This window comes from Pleuronectes platessa, chromosome 14 (assembly GCF_947347685.1).
Source record: "Pleuronectes platessa chromosome 14, fPlePla1.1, whole genome shotgun sequence".
Taxonomy (NCBI): Eukaryota; Metazoa; Chordata; class Actinopteri; order Pleuronectiformes; family Pleuronectidae; genus Pleuronectes; species Pleuronectes platessa.
In genome coordinates, this window is record NC_070639.1 from 10970398 (window position 1) to 10985173 (window position 14776).

A 14776-nucleotide genomic window follows, 5' to 3' on the forward strand; every position below is an offset into this window, starting at 1 on the left:
AGATATTGCTATCCTCTGTGTTGATTTCTTTAATGTTAAGAATGTTTCTCATAAGACCTTATCAGATTGCATTGTGAAACATCTGGGTCACCTAATTTTAGTGTAAAGAAGAAGGTGAACTCTTGACTAATGACTAATTTTGCACTGAAACACAAACTTGATGTTACACATCTTAAACAATATGATATGGGCGCCACTTAGACAACCAGACCTGTGTGCTTTGCTGTGACTATAAATGACTGGAACCTCAGATAAAGAAAGTTATTTTCTGACTTCCATAACTGAGGCATTCTCTACAGAATGTAATGTGCCCATTCTACTTCAGATCCATTGAATCATTGTGTGTTTATGTTGCTTAAAGCAGAGCATTCACTGCTTTAATGTAATCAGCATCTTATCTGACAATATCATGGTGTAGAAGTGCAAGGAAATACCATTATGTTATGATCAATGTCATTTATTGTGCACAAACATTATATTAAGGCATCTGCTGGAAATGTTATGATCAACAATTCTCATGCAAAAAATACTTTAAAAACTACACAAATAGTGTTTTGGAGAGGGGGGTTTCAGAGGGAGGGGGCAGCTCTGGAGAAAGGTCTGTCAATCCAGGTCTGCTGCTTGGTGTGATGGAGACATGAGGTTAGCATCAGGAGCGGAGGCTGCAGGAGGGACCGTGGAGCTGAGGCACACCTGTACTGCTTCTCTTGAGAAGAACTGAAGGACACAAACAAACCATAGTGTTAAATTATGAAGATGGTTCCCTCTGATTTTTTTTTAACATAAACGTCAGACAGGCCACTAAAAACTAAAAATGCTGAAGCTAACAGCTACCACACAGCAAGCTAATGCCTTCCTAAGGCTGCCAGGGAGCAGCATGATTAGCCTTGTAGCAAGAGAGTGTAGCTAATCACAGCCCTCACAGTTCTTCATCAGTGGAGAAGTACCTCGCCATGTTTTCATCTTCAGAGGAGTCATCTAAAGACTGTGCTGCTGTTCCAGAATATGTCAGGCCCGCTGCAGCCTGCTGGGCTTGAACTCTGAGCACGCAGAGTAGGCCCTCACGTCCCGTCTCAGTAAATGCATCAGTACTGCCTGAGAATATATGATAAAAGACAAAAACGTCTCAATTGTGCGTTTGTGTGTATGTATACATACACACATACAAGGCTTTCTTTTCTACAGAAATATTTTTCCTGAGTTGATGACTCTGCTTATTGCCATCTAGAATGTGAAACCAAATATATTTTTTGGTGTACCCATACAAGATGTCCAATGTAACACCAATAAAATCCAATCTACTACACTACGGTTTTAATGCCTCTGCAATAGCGAGTCGCCGGAGGCATAACTGCATGTTTTCGGATTGTCTAACTTTGTATTTGTCTTAAAGTAAAAAGGTCAAGGCCACACTGACCTCATCTTATGGTTTCAGTTGTCAAGAGATACAGTGTCATTTATATGAGAGAAAATATGTAGAAATATGTAGACGGACACTGCTCTGGTTAGCGGAGTCATACAACGCAGTGCGATAATTCTAGTGTAGTTTTTTTGTAATAAATGGGTTATCTATTTTTACAATCTACAAAAAGTTATCTATACATTTGGTCACAGAATGTTACACAAATAAATTGGCATTAAAGTTGGCATCTTGCTGTCTCACCAGTCTGACGATGCAGCTGAAGCGTCCATCAAGGGCTTTCTGCAGGTAATTTGGATTGTTTGTTTCTTTTGACGAGGAGAATAACATGAATTCATACCGATATCAGTTTACAATCAAACCTTTTTGTGTTAACCTTGTTTAAACAGAGTCAAAGGACATTGTACAACAATGACACATATTTTTCCACAGTACCTGTCGTTCACTACTGAACTTCTGACACCCATTACTGGACTGTGTCTTCCTGTAGAGTGGTGATGTTCTCAACGTTCTTTTCACAGTCTGTCAAAACAAAATTAGAGTTACAAATGTTAATGCCCCACAACCCATTGCAGATACGGTTGTATTTGCACACCACATCGGATCAAAACAAAACTGCAGTCTGTGAAACAAGCAGTTTTGGTAGATATAAGGGAAATGCTAATATTTCTACATGAAACATATTCAGTCCCTTAAGCAAAATAACAATGATGGCAGGCCGCAACCTCGATGCCTTCGTCTGCTTTGCTTACAGACTAGTTTGCGGAGTCTCGTGCTGCCGCCCACTGACCGATACATCATCGCTCTTTTCTGAAACTAATGAAGGCAAATTCACACATGTAGACAGAAATAAACAGTATAAATTAAAAGGTGTAAATATTGCTAACATTATGTTTGATGGGGGTCATCATTATACATAACAGAGGAAAACTTTGCACATGTATTCATTCAATTTACTTGCCTTCCTGTGGAAAAAGTTGTTTTCCTAGTTAAACAATCACAGCAGGGAAGCATGATTGATCAAAATTCTTTCAGTGTGATATTAACTTGTATTTCAGCAAGTGTACTTTGGGGATTTAATAAAAATGTATATTTGGCAAATTATATAAAATGTTTTTTCTGGTATGTAACTTAAAAGTACCTCTTTAATGGTAGGATCATTTCTCTCCCTCATCTTCCTCGTGGTACGTGGATGATGGTAGTGGGCTCAACCCGGCTTCTCTTTCTCTCCAGGCTGCCCTTCCTGCTCTTCATCAAGCAAAACAAACTGTTTGGTCCAAGTTGTTGACGTTAATGAAACTCCTGTAGCTTCACTTGGATCCTCCTTGATTAAAAAACAGAACATAGCAATTGTTTTATAAAATGAATCGCAACTCCATAACATGGAAACATTATTGTCATAGTGCATACTATACATTAAACCAAATTGACCTGATAGTGTGGAGTAATGGTAGACAAATACACTCCTTATTAATCTAAAGCATTCATAAATCAAATTCATGTTTATATTTATATTGTAGCGTCCCTCAATGATGAGCTAAGCGTCTTGAACTGCTTTCAACAACCATGTATTCACCTCCCAGGTAGCACAGGCTACCGTGGGCTGAAGCATGTGGCTAACAATGGCGTATTAGCTGATGAACAGCGTCCATAGTGTGGATTGACGGACTCTCTCCGCACTCGGACTGTAAACCTAGATCGTAACGATCTTTAAAAACAATAAACTACTTACCTGACAGAAGGAAGATGACATCGTGGTCTTCCAAGCGCGCCGTGTTTATGACGCAGCCCCGAGTTAAAGGGCTGGTTGTTTACAAATAGGGTTTTTACGACAGCCACACGTCATGTCCGCTCGCGCACTCGGTCCGCTCGCGCACTCGGGCCGCTCGGCTCGCGCCGCTCGGGCCGCTCGGCTCGCGGACTCGGGCCGGTCGCGCACTCGGGCCGGCCTCGGTATAAACAGACTCGCATGATCCTTCTCATTAGAGATGTAATCTAGCCTCAAATATTACTATTATATAACATGAATAACATTCACGATCACTGAAGGACACTACGCAGGGACTGTGATTTAAACACCAAGCTGCGCCCGTGGTGCCATGGCAACCATCATAGCAACGATAAAAACATGCGTGATAACTATTAAAATATTTATCATAAGCACGAACTGGCTGAAGACTGTGGAAGCAAAGACCACATTTCTCGCTAGAAATGGTGTCAGAATGTATTTTTATGCCCAAACTAAGTTACAAAATTATATTTTTATCTGAAAAAACAAGGAATCTCCGCCATGTTTTCCTCTCCGCAGACGAGAGCTTGAGAGTCACGTGACGTGAGAACACGCCAATGCAAAACAATGGGAGGACTAAATGTTACCATCTCACAATCTGAGAGGCCAGATTGTAAGATGGTAACGTCGGTCCAAGTGGACCAACGTTACCATTGAACATTTTCTGATGAGACTGGGTTGCAATAGATGTTTGACCAAAAGATCCAGGGGGGGGGGGGGGGTGCATCACAGAATCCTAAAAACAATCAAGTTAACACGCCGAGCAGAAGCCAAACTATGATTGTCTCTTACACGAGTTGCAGTTTTCCATTCACATCCCAGTTGACTCATGGAACCTGCGCCTACGTTTGTTCTTGGCTTCGTCGGGTCTGTGTGAATCAATACGGGTTAATATGGATTCATGGGAGAAGGAGTTGGGGAGAAGTTTATGAATGACACGGACTTGTGGAAGATTGCAGCTTCTAATGGGAGGCATGTGTGGGAGAGCCAGCGAGTCCGTCTGCATTGGTTATGAGTTATGAATGGTGAGGTGTGATTTGCTGAGGCTGTCGAAAGAAAAAGTGCCTGGTTGACTCGCAGCAGGCCCTCGAAGCATCATTTATCCTCTTATCGTGCTGACACAATCCTTCTCTCTCCTCCACTCGAATAAAGACACATACACGGGGCGAGCGAAAGGAGCATGCAGAGTAAATAAAGCCTGGTGTTGTCGAGGGGCTCAGAGGTTAAAATCCCACGCCGACTCGACAAGACCCCGCTGGCTGCAGGGCGCTAACCTTGAGTTTACCATTAAAGCAGAGCCAGATAATTGGGAAGGGAGCTGGTGGTGTGTTAGTGCGTCTGTTGTGAGAAAAACTGGATCAATATGTTGTTTTAACAACTCATCTGAACAGTGCATATACGATTGAAACGAACAACAGGAGGATGCACCGAATGTATTTTATTGCAATAAACTGACAATAGCAAAGTGCCTTTTTAATGTTCACGATGGCAACTATTAAGAAAAAAAGAAAATAAACAAACCATGGTCATATAAAAATACATCACTGAAAATAAAGCATCACCGGCTGAACTGAAAACATCACCACAAACTATTTTACACCTAAATCTGGAGCCAGCACACAGCCGATACATGCAGCCCTCGAAATGCAGCTACAACACTGTCAGAATGTCGGGAGGAATCTGGGGAGGCAGCGATGGATGCTTTTATTAATATTATTATTATCATTATTATAACAACCAAAAATACACTATTCAGAGCTCGTGTGCAGCTCTGGCGATGGCGGCAGCGCTGTGACAACAACCGTGCCCTATACTTCCTGGCTCAGGTCTACAGAGATGAAATGAATTGAATTTAAAATGAATTCCGTCTGGGATTAATGTGATTTATACAGTGACTCAAGCTCCAGGATTGTTCCATATTTATAAAAAAGAAACAATCCAGCAAACCAGCTCCTGATTTGCTTATAAAAAAAATAAAAACCGGCTTCATATGATGCAAGTCAATCAGATATACCACCATTACGTCAAAGTTGCATCAATTCTTCCTGGTGATGCCTGGGAATGCACAGAATGACTTTCCTGCTGTTCATTTATTATATATCCATATGCATAAACATATACATATATATACTTCTGACTTGTAGTAGCATTGCATCAAACAGCAACAGGAGGCTGTACTATTCACACTCTGAATATTGTGATTTGACAAGGTGACATTTGCAGTATATACACACAAACAGAAAACCAGGCTGACGATGAGATCACGTGATGAAGAAAACAAACTTGAATATTTACAGATGTAACTTTCTCATGCATAAACACGTCATTGTCCAGATTTCTGCCATTGTGCATTTGAAATAGCACACACACCCTCGATATGCTGTACAGCCGCTCGTGTTCTTTTGCATCACCTGCCCTTTTCTTTCATTCGTTTGACTTTTCTAGATGAAATGTCACCTCATCAACTACATGTTCGTTGTGGACTACTCATCTATTTTTCCTTTGTAAGTGGATTTTGTCCCGACCCTAAAACCTAACTGTTCTTGGCTTAATTATTCGTGGCTAATGTCTCGTTCACGAGAACAAAACTGAAAACACGTGTTTGATAATGAGTGGACAGGCAGTGACGGTTCTTGCGGCTGCACAAACATGACATGTCTGACTCCCCTGACTCTACAGCACCAGCTCTTCTCCACTTGAAATGCTAACTTGAAAAACAGCAAAGCAAGTTGATATCATAGTATTCGTAAGCTTTTGTCAGTATCGGCTACCTTTTTGGAGGGGATTAATTAATGACATAAATCTGTTGTGCATAAAAGCAAAGCGTTTAAAAGAAAAAATATGAGCAGTAACATCAAACACGATCTCCAGAGAGAACTTTATATGGTTGATGGGCATCGTTGGCAGTCGAATATAGTAAATTATGATAGAATGATGAGAGGGCTGGGCTTTGTGTTGGCTCAGGAAGTCAGGGTCAAGGAGGGAGGGGGGGGGGGGGGGATTGGGCACTGCTCTGTCACACAAACACAATGCTCAAAGGGTTCAAAGTTTACAAAACATCAAAATTCCTCCTGCAATACTCATGCAATATACATGTCGACACACTTGAGACAACGATGTCAAGTTTTTTCGAGAGTTTTTTCATTTTCAGGTCCAGTCTCTGGCAGTGAGAGGGTTCGGGCCCGGCTGGGGCAGGAGGATTCCTCGTGTCTCCCGGCTGTCAAGTTCGAGCGGAAAAAGCGATTTTCAACCCTTCTGCCTGTTTTGTCAGGGGGAACTGAAGAGATACACCTTCAGCGAGAATCCACAAGAAGAAGAAGACGATGTCGCAGCAGTTCATTGTCGGCTTTGATCAAACATCCTACCAAGGTGTTACATCACATTTCACTAGATGAGCGAGCGAAGAAGCATTAAGTGGATCCATTCCAGTGACTCGTCTGTTGGACTACTGTACATGTAGAAGCCACAGTAAATTCCATTATAGATATAGATATACAGTGTTGTGACACCGACCAAACTTGACGATCTGGAGTGAAATGCTACCGACTGCCGTGCGCAGGACGAATCTAGCATCTCTACATCTACCACGTCGCCAACACACAGGCTATTGACATAATCTGCTTTGGTGCAGTTGCCTGGCAACGCAAGCAGCACAGGTTTTAGAGAATTTCAAAGCACAAAAAAAACAAAAAAAAGAAAAAATCTTCCAAAGCTATGCAAAGTAGTATAAAACAATAAATAGAAAAAATCTTTAAAATAAACACAAATCTAGGTTTGCTTATAATGTGCAGAATACATTTTAGAGTGTTTGACTACACATCTACACATTAGTCATCTGATGGGTGGGTCGTCAGAGTTGTTTAACTTAATATGCATTATCTGAGCTTCTGGTATCTTTTAAAGACAGGACAACAGAGTGGTCATATTGGGCAACTTAAAGAAATGTGCAAGAATTCAATTTCAGTCATCGACCCCCACTGTGCAATTTAAAAAGGACAATTCAACTGATTTTACACGGGTGTAGATACTGCCCTTTTGCCCACGAGGCCCCATAAACCCACAGCAGGAGGTAAGCAGTCATGTTCGCGATCTGCCTCGGAACCAATCAGCTTCCTCCCCTTTCTTTAGAACTTCAAATAATAGCTGCAGAGGACAGCATTGGAAATAAGGGGGACTTGGCACTGAACAAAAAAAAAATTCCCATGTATTGAAGTACATAGATCCTCAGCAGGAGAGAGCTGTTCATTTATTCTCCATCCTTTCTGACCTCCCTAGCGTTCCCTCGCTGTCTCTTTTGGGAGAGGAGGAGGAGGAGGAGGATGGAGGAGAAGAGCCGAGCAGTCTCTCTCTAAGGCCAGAGTGTCTGGCAGTGTTTAAGTGGCGCACCAGGGCCTGTTTCTGTCTGCCAAGGCAAATTCATTGTGGAGGCAGGTGGGCCAACACACATACACACGTCCTCACTTAGGACACAGACTTGTGTGTCCTTGCCTTTGTCTCTATGCAGGCTGGAAACCAAGTCATCGGAGTCAGTGGGCGCAGAGCATCACTATGGCAACCAACATAGTGGGCCAGGCTGTGGCTGCTCTTGGATCAGTGTGTAGATGTTTTTCTCTTTTTTTTTTTGGCATCCGCTCAGCGCCAGAGTCCATTATAGAGTTCCCTCTCTTAAATCTTCTTCCCGGACTGGCCAGTGATCTCATGTGCGCAGTTCTCTTCTCTTCTTGAAAAATAGACACATATTCAGAATAATAAAAAACTCAAAATGCAGCTATGAGATTAGATTTTGCAGAAAACAAAACAACAGAGAGCGAGAGAGGCTTGTGAATCTCCCTCATCCTTCAGATTGCACTCACACACTTAATTGTGCTAACATGGCACACACATTCTCGTCCATACACACACACACACACACACACACACTCACACACAAAAACACACAGTTGTTAAAATAAAACAGGCAGCAATTAGGGTAGGAATCTTAAAACTGATCAACTGACTAATTCAACACAGCAGTGAACGACAGTAAGTTCTGAAAGTGGAGTCCACATCTGCTCCCTGGCATTGTGTTGGCTGGATCCGCGGCGAGAGCGGAACAGGAGGGGGGGGGCGGGGACCCTCGCTTAGTCAACAGAGCCAGGGTGCAGGCTGAGCGCAGGTGGGTCCAAACAGGTGGGCGAGTAACTCAGGTGAGGTTCTTTAATCCACAGGAGGGGGGCGCCGTTTTTGCCCTCCTGGCTCTTGCTGCTGCTGCGGCCCTTGTAGCGCACGAGCAGCAGGGCGATGAGGAGGATGCCGAAGATGGGGAAGGGGTAGAAGAAGACGAAGTAGAAGAGGGACTCGTTGGAGCACACCACCGTATGCATGGTGGACACTGTTGAGAAAGAACAACGAAGCAAAGTTTTTATAGATGCACCAAAAACAACAACAACACAAACATTAACGGAAAACGAACATGCAAAAGGCACAAAACTAAAACACAACAGACACACAATCACAACAGAATTTAGCAACAACAGATGTTGGTAATGAAACACGCAGAGTTTCTTATTGTGGTCAAGATGCATAAAATGTGAAGCTCGTCTCATTGACGTGTGCTTGGAGCAGCCAAAAAAGGAAAGTACAGGAATGCACCTGTACGACCACACCTCAAACAGATCACCATCACAAACGACAGCTCACTGGATTTCATCCGCTCTCACTCACTTCCGTAGCGGTTGTGTTCTCGTTATGGGGCGTTTGCAGTCGGGCTGAGGCATTTGCATTCATGTTTACATAAATGTGCCTGTGTGAGACGTCTCTGCCCCACTTCAACAAAACCTTCTTGGTGTAGTCCTGAGAAAAATGGTCACTGAAAAATTAATTGACTGAATTTTGCTCTGGATTTTATGACTGTTCAAGCGTGTGTAATGCAATTTGTAACAGCTATGAATGATCTTCATCTAGCCGTTGACACTGGTGAATAAATCAATTTGAATTCCTCGGATCCCGGCACTGCTTTTCGACGCCGTTAATTACTTTTCTTTAATGCTGAACAGTGGGTGGCCATCGCCGGCTTTGCTTTTAACTGCGGTGTTCCCTTCTTCAAAATAAATGTTGTGACTGGGGAAGCCTGATCATCCGAAGCAGGGGTGACACACAGACTATCTGAGCGCTCCGTAATTGGACTATTAGTATTCTCTTGTTACAGGCACTGTAAAGAGGACATATTAGGACTGGGCAATATGACAGAATACAGCTCTAGACTAAACAGTCGAAGGAGCAGCAGAAAAATCTAACCCTGTCCTGCAATCGGAGGAACATCTATTCTACAGTCTTTAATCACCATAATAGCATAAGAAGACAGCCTTTGATTTAAGTATTGCATTAATCTACATTCAAAACAGTTGTTTAAATAAGGCCTCACCTTGTTGCAGCACATTAACAATGGTGAACCCAGAGTTGTTGGTGGCCAGGCGGTACCACGCGTTGCGGGGGTTGAGCAGCCACTCCTCCACGTGGCAGTAGTATCGCCCTGCGTCTGTCGGTCGGGCCCCTTGAATGGTCAGGCTGTACTGGTCGGACGCCATCCTCTCAAACTGCAGGCGGGAGGTAGGCCCCGCCTCCTCTCGGGGGCTGCAGTTTCCGTTTCCAAAAACGGCATCGTGGCCGATCGAGAACACGCACTCCTGCTTCCCCTCGTCCTCGCCCAGCTGGCCGTCCTCATCCTCGTCCTCGTCCACGTCCACGTCCAGGGAGTGCTCCACGTACCAGGACACGGAGAAGCGGGAGTCTCGAGACGACTGGGAGGGAATGCTGCAGCCCAATCGGATTGAATCGGACTCTTCCACTGTCACGTTGGACTCCAGCTCCTCGACCTGCAGTCTGACTTCTGCACACGTCCGTGAAGATAAGAAAGAGAGAGAAAAACGTAGCGTTAGTTAGAGCCTCGCAACAAAGTACAAAAAACGACAATCTTCTAAAGTGAGCCGACGATTCTACTAAAAGTACGACAAGAACCCCAAAAGTATACGAGTCAAAAATAATTGAATTCAAATGCCTTGATCTCCTTGCTCATGTTCCACTTGAATCCACGCTCCACTCTGCCAGGGCGTTAATATTTCACGGACGTGTCCCCGCCGAAGTTACACCAAGCAGTGTTTACACATGTCGACAGCCACATGCAGGGACAACATCAGAGCTTAAACTTTTGATGCAGCATCTGTATCCAAGCATCCAATTCTCCCTCAGGGATCAATAAAGTATTAATGATTCAGGATTAGATTTTTTCTGTAGAGAATCTGGGGTCAGTATTGGCTGACCCTGCTTCTAGTGATCCGTGATCAGGTTAAAGAAAAACCCTAATAGGAGGGTTAGGGTTATTTTAAGGTGTCCGCTTGTGAAATCGTGTTGGGTATTTTACACAGACAAGGCGTTTAATAATCAAATATCAGCTGCAGCCTAAATGAACTTCAAATACCACCACAAAAAAATCTGATCGGGATTATTCACAAAACTTCACACCATCACAAAAAAAAGTGAATCCCACAGTGCTGCCCAAAGCAATTCAGCAAGGTTAGATCCTACCCCGAGGCTACAGTGTCTGTCTGTAGGTATGTGACAGCCCTTCGGGGGTGACCCAGTTCCACTACAGTAACAAAAAAAAAAATGGCAGCACGGACCTGGCTTGCTTGGCGTTCTCTTGCACACAGTTTGGAACAGTCGACTTTAAAGCAAAAGAGAAGCGGCCGGGACAGCAGGAGAGCAGAAAAAAAGGCCGGAGCTGGCACACGTCTCCACTAATCTTTCCTCTCGACGGGCAGATTTCTGGACCACTTCCTCTGCGAATGCATTTTTTAGCACCTTAATGAATATCCATGTAGTTTATTACCTCTATTCCACCTTTCTTACGGACATATCCTTCACAAGTTCAAATCTATATTATTGTGAATAATATACTGTAGCCTTCTGATTGCTTAATAATAACGCAAGATGCTGGTAAACTTCCACAAACAACCGCGAGTTCTCTTTTTGAATTAAAGCTGAAACTAAACAATAGAACGAAAGGAAAGTCTGTATTAATATTTGTATTTCTGTATTTGTATGTGCACCATAGCCTCACTATCTACATTAAATAAAGGCTTCTTCCTCGCTTTACTGGCCCGGGACCAGACGCTTGGATCCTTGCGTTCTATTTGGACAGACGCCAGGACGAGGATTTCATTCTGCATTAATAAACAGGACACCTGGCAGAAGAACACTGCTCTAGGAGATGTTAGAGAAAGGTCACCTTCAGCTGGTGTGTGGAACAGAGCCAGACAAAGGAAAACAGGGGCTCGTCACGGATAGAGTGGGTGGGGTAATTATTTGTTTGTTGCAAATTCAGTGGCGGAGAGAAGAAGATATGAGGCTGAGTGTACTTGAGATGGCAATAGGTACATGATGGCTTTGAGCACTTGGGAAGTTTTTGAGTACTGGACATGAGAATTAGGTCGTCCGTCTGAGCCAGGCTGCGCCCTCTGGCACGAAACATGATAGCTGGCTTTTTTTATTTTTTATGCCACCTGAGCTCTGCCCGGGGTACGTGTAGGGTCATCAGAGCGAGAGGCCTCAAGACGGTGCTGGAGGCAAAAGGTTCGGTGAAAACAGAATAAACAAGTGAGCGATTTGTTAAAAGAGAGTTTGACCGCGTGCTCACCTGGCTGTCTGACCAGGACCTGCGTGAGCCCCGAGGCCTCCCGGGAGAGTCGATACCAGGCTCCATCTGGGTCACTCAGCCACTCCTCCACCAGGCAGTAGTACGTCCCGGAGTCGCTGCTCTCGGCCCGGTTCAGCGTCAGCACGTAGGAGCGCGGCGACAGCCTCTCGGCCTGCACGCGACGCCGCAGCCTCTCCTCATCGGCGTAGGCGCCGTACTCGAAGGCCCCCGAGCGCTCGATCCTCAGCAGGAGCTCGTCGGCCTCTGACCCCGTCGCGCGCCTCACGTACCACAGCACGGCATGCTGGGAGTCATGGCTGGTTTGGGAGGCGATGGTGCAATTGATCCTGACGCGGCTGTCCTCCGGGTACACCTGAGACTGATTGGTCTTTTGCACCCGCAGCTTACTCTCTGCAAAGAATGAAGGGAGAGGGGAAGGAAAGAGAAAGAGCAGACAGTCATTCCTCTGGGTGCAGGGGAATGTGAGCGTCGGTGACAGGTACACAGTGCAATTTCTGTTTTGCGACAGACGACCTGTTGCTGGGTTTATTTTCTGTTGGCAGCCGGCAAAAGATAGTGGTGAGTGGGTGGGTGCAGCAGGAGACAGGGAGAAAGAAAGAAATATGAGAGAAAGGAGGTGGAAATGTCAGGCAAATCAAAGCTGAGGGGATTGCAGGTTTGCTGGTATTAAGGTAGAAATGTAAGATAAAGTGCAGCGGAGACGGGGGGAAGGAGAAGGAGGGTGTTATTAGGTGAGCTACAAGACAAAAAGAAGGGCAATGGGTTTGTCATTGTGAGAAGGAGGGAGACAGGACAAGGAATGCATTTGTCAGGGGAGGACAGGGAGAGAGCAGATAGGAGAGGGAGGAGACGACAGAGAGGTGTGACTGAGATGTCAGGAAGGAGCCGAGGCTGCACTGAGGGCTGTGACGGGATTGGTTCAGTGACATTGGTTGTGGGTAGGATTAGCTGCAGGAACATCAGGTGTGACCGGTACCAGAGCCCTGCTGTCAAATGCTTGGGGGGGGGGTAAGGATTATTACAGGAGAGACCATGTAGAAAACACGCATGCACACACAGACGCACACACACAGACGCACACACAGACGCACACACATCCAAGTGGAAAAACTTGTACACCCTTGTATTCTCAGGCAAAAAAAACAAAAGTGACATTATAGTACACAATAAACAAGGACTGTGACATCACCTTGAGATCTTGAAATAATATATTTATACTGGAAATTTATCTCAAACAATCATAATCACTGCGCTCAAACAAATACCATCCATCTGATAATCGTCACATAGTTTCATGTACATATTCATTTCTAATGTGTATTTTCTAGCCTGTGTCACAGTGTTTTCTCTGATTCACCGCAGATCATCTCTATCACCAGCTACCACCACAGACACCATGACTATCTGATTAGTAACACTTTCCAGTGTTGGCACACAGACAGTAATCCAAGAGTTGTTTGCTGGCTGAGCGGGATTTGGGAAACAGATTCCCTCGACGGATCTCACAGGCAGATATGCAAGTGGAGAGAATGAAATCTCTCCACCGGGAGCAGAAAGTACAAGAAAAGGGGCTGTCCAACTTGCAACTGTCAAAATAAACTATGGAACCCAGGATTGAATTAACAGCACTCGCAACAAGATATTTACCAATGCACACACATTCTCTGTCTGCACATGTAGGGTTATCTCACACAGAGGCGATGGTGAGATGGCTGAGGGGAGCCGGCAGAATTGGCAGGTTAATAAGAGGTCATTTCGGTTTAAAGGGGATAGCATCTCCCCTCAACCACGAAACTCGCCTACTGATTATAGTTGCATGAAGACAAGTAGACGCTCAGCGGCTTCATGCCTCCACCAAGGCCCAACAGTCCCTTCATGAAACCACATTTAAAATCACTACATTTAGATGAGTATTTCGCTCTACACCAAATTGCACTCAAAATCTGTCCATTAAACATGTCTTTCATCAATAATCAATAAAAATAAATAAATCTGAAAGACAGTTCCTGGACCTTCCCCCTGATCCACATCAACATTAATCAGGAATATACATTTGTGATAATGTTGTTTTCTGTTTACTGACACAAATCTGTACTCATACAAACACTCAACCTCTCATCTTCCATCTCACCGTCCTATCTCGAGCTGAGCTGTGCCAAGACTGACAGACTGACAGACTGCCTAGGGTCACAGCCATCTGCCCCGAAAAATCTCACCCCTATATCTACAGATTGGCAGAGGGTGCTCAAATAATCACTTTTGTAGATTGCATTAAACTGTAGCTACAGTATGTAAATAATTGGATGCATTCAAAGGAGATGCCACATGGCATTGCTGGACCACCCTGTCTTTCAACGGCAGTTCAAGCTGGCATCTCAAATTAGTCATCATCGTTGCCTCACTACCCACTGGAGACTTGCTAGAAGCCTGACAATCCCCCCCCATCCGGAATTACTGCCGAGCTCTGCAGAATCCTGGCACTCTTTTTTCTCCTTTTTTCCAGGAGAATTACCTCCGAACCTCCTGAAGTGGAACCATGCAGGATTGGATTGGCACAGGACAAAGCAATTCTCTGCCGTTCCCATTTGAAGTTTGAATCTGCAGCCAGCAGGGGGGGAAAACATCGAGGGCTGAAAGCCTGTTGCAATACATTAGTGTTTACAGAAATGCAATTTTTTTTTTTTACAAAGCTAAAATAGGCTAATTATTCAAGCCTTATTAAGTAGCATCATGAGCTATTAGGAGCTATTTTGACTGAGTGCTCGCTGAAGGAGAGACAGGGGGACAATTACATCGAGGGAGCAATGAGCAGAGATATAGAAGAGAAATGACAAGGGAAATATTGTTTGTTTTTGTCTTCAAACAAGCTTTA

General features: G+C 44.3%; 1 protein-coding gene and 1 long non-coding RNA gene across 2 annotated transcripts in view; both read right to left on the minus strand.

The window, feature by feature from the left end:
- Window positions 1-469: 469 nt before the first annotated feature.
- LOC128455584 (uncharacterized) lies at window positions 470-3286 on the minus strand. The gene is made up of 4 exons (XR_008341740.1): window positions 3153-3286; window positions 2562-2744; window positions 948-1942; window positions 470-717 (listed from the first exon to the last, which is right to left on the minus strand). It is a non-coding gene; the product is annotated as an uncharacterized LOC128455584 (long non-coding RNA).
- A 1344-nt stretch (window positions 3287-4630) lies between these two features.
- igsf3 (immunoglobulin superfamily, member 3) overlaps window positions 4631-14776 on the minus strand; it is a 77432-nt gene continuing 67286 nt past the window's right edge. Inside the window, exons 7-9 of the mRNA XM_053439256.1 lie at window positions 11884-12294; window positions 9613-10077; window positions 4631-8580 (exon numbers count right to left, since the gene is read on the minus strand). Coding sequence (XP_053295231.1) covers window positions 8330-8580; window positions 9613-10077; window positions 11884-12294 — 1127 coding nt within the window. The 3' untranslated portion in view covers window positions 4631-8329. The remainder of the gene's footprint in view (window positions 8581-9612; window positions 10078-11883; window positions 12295-14776) is intronic.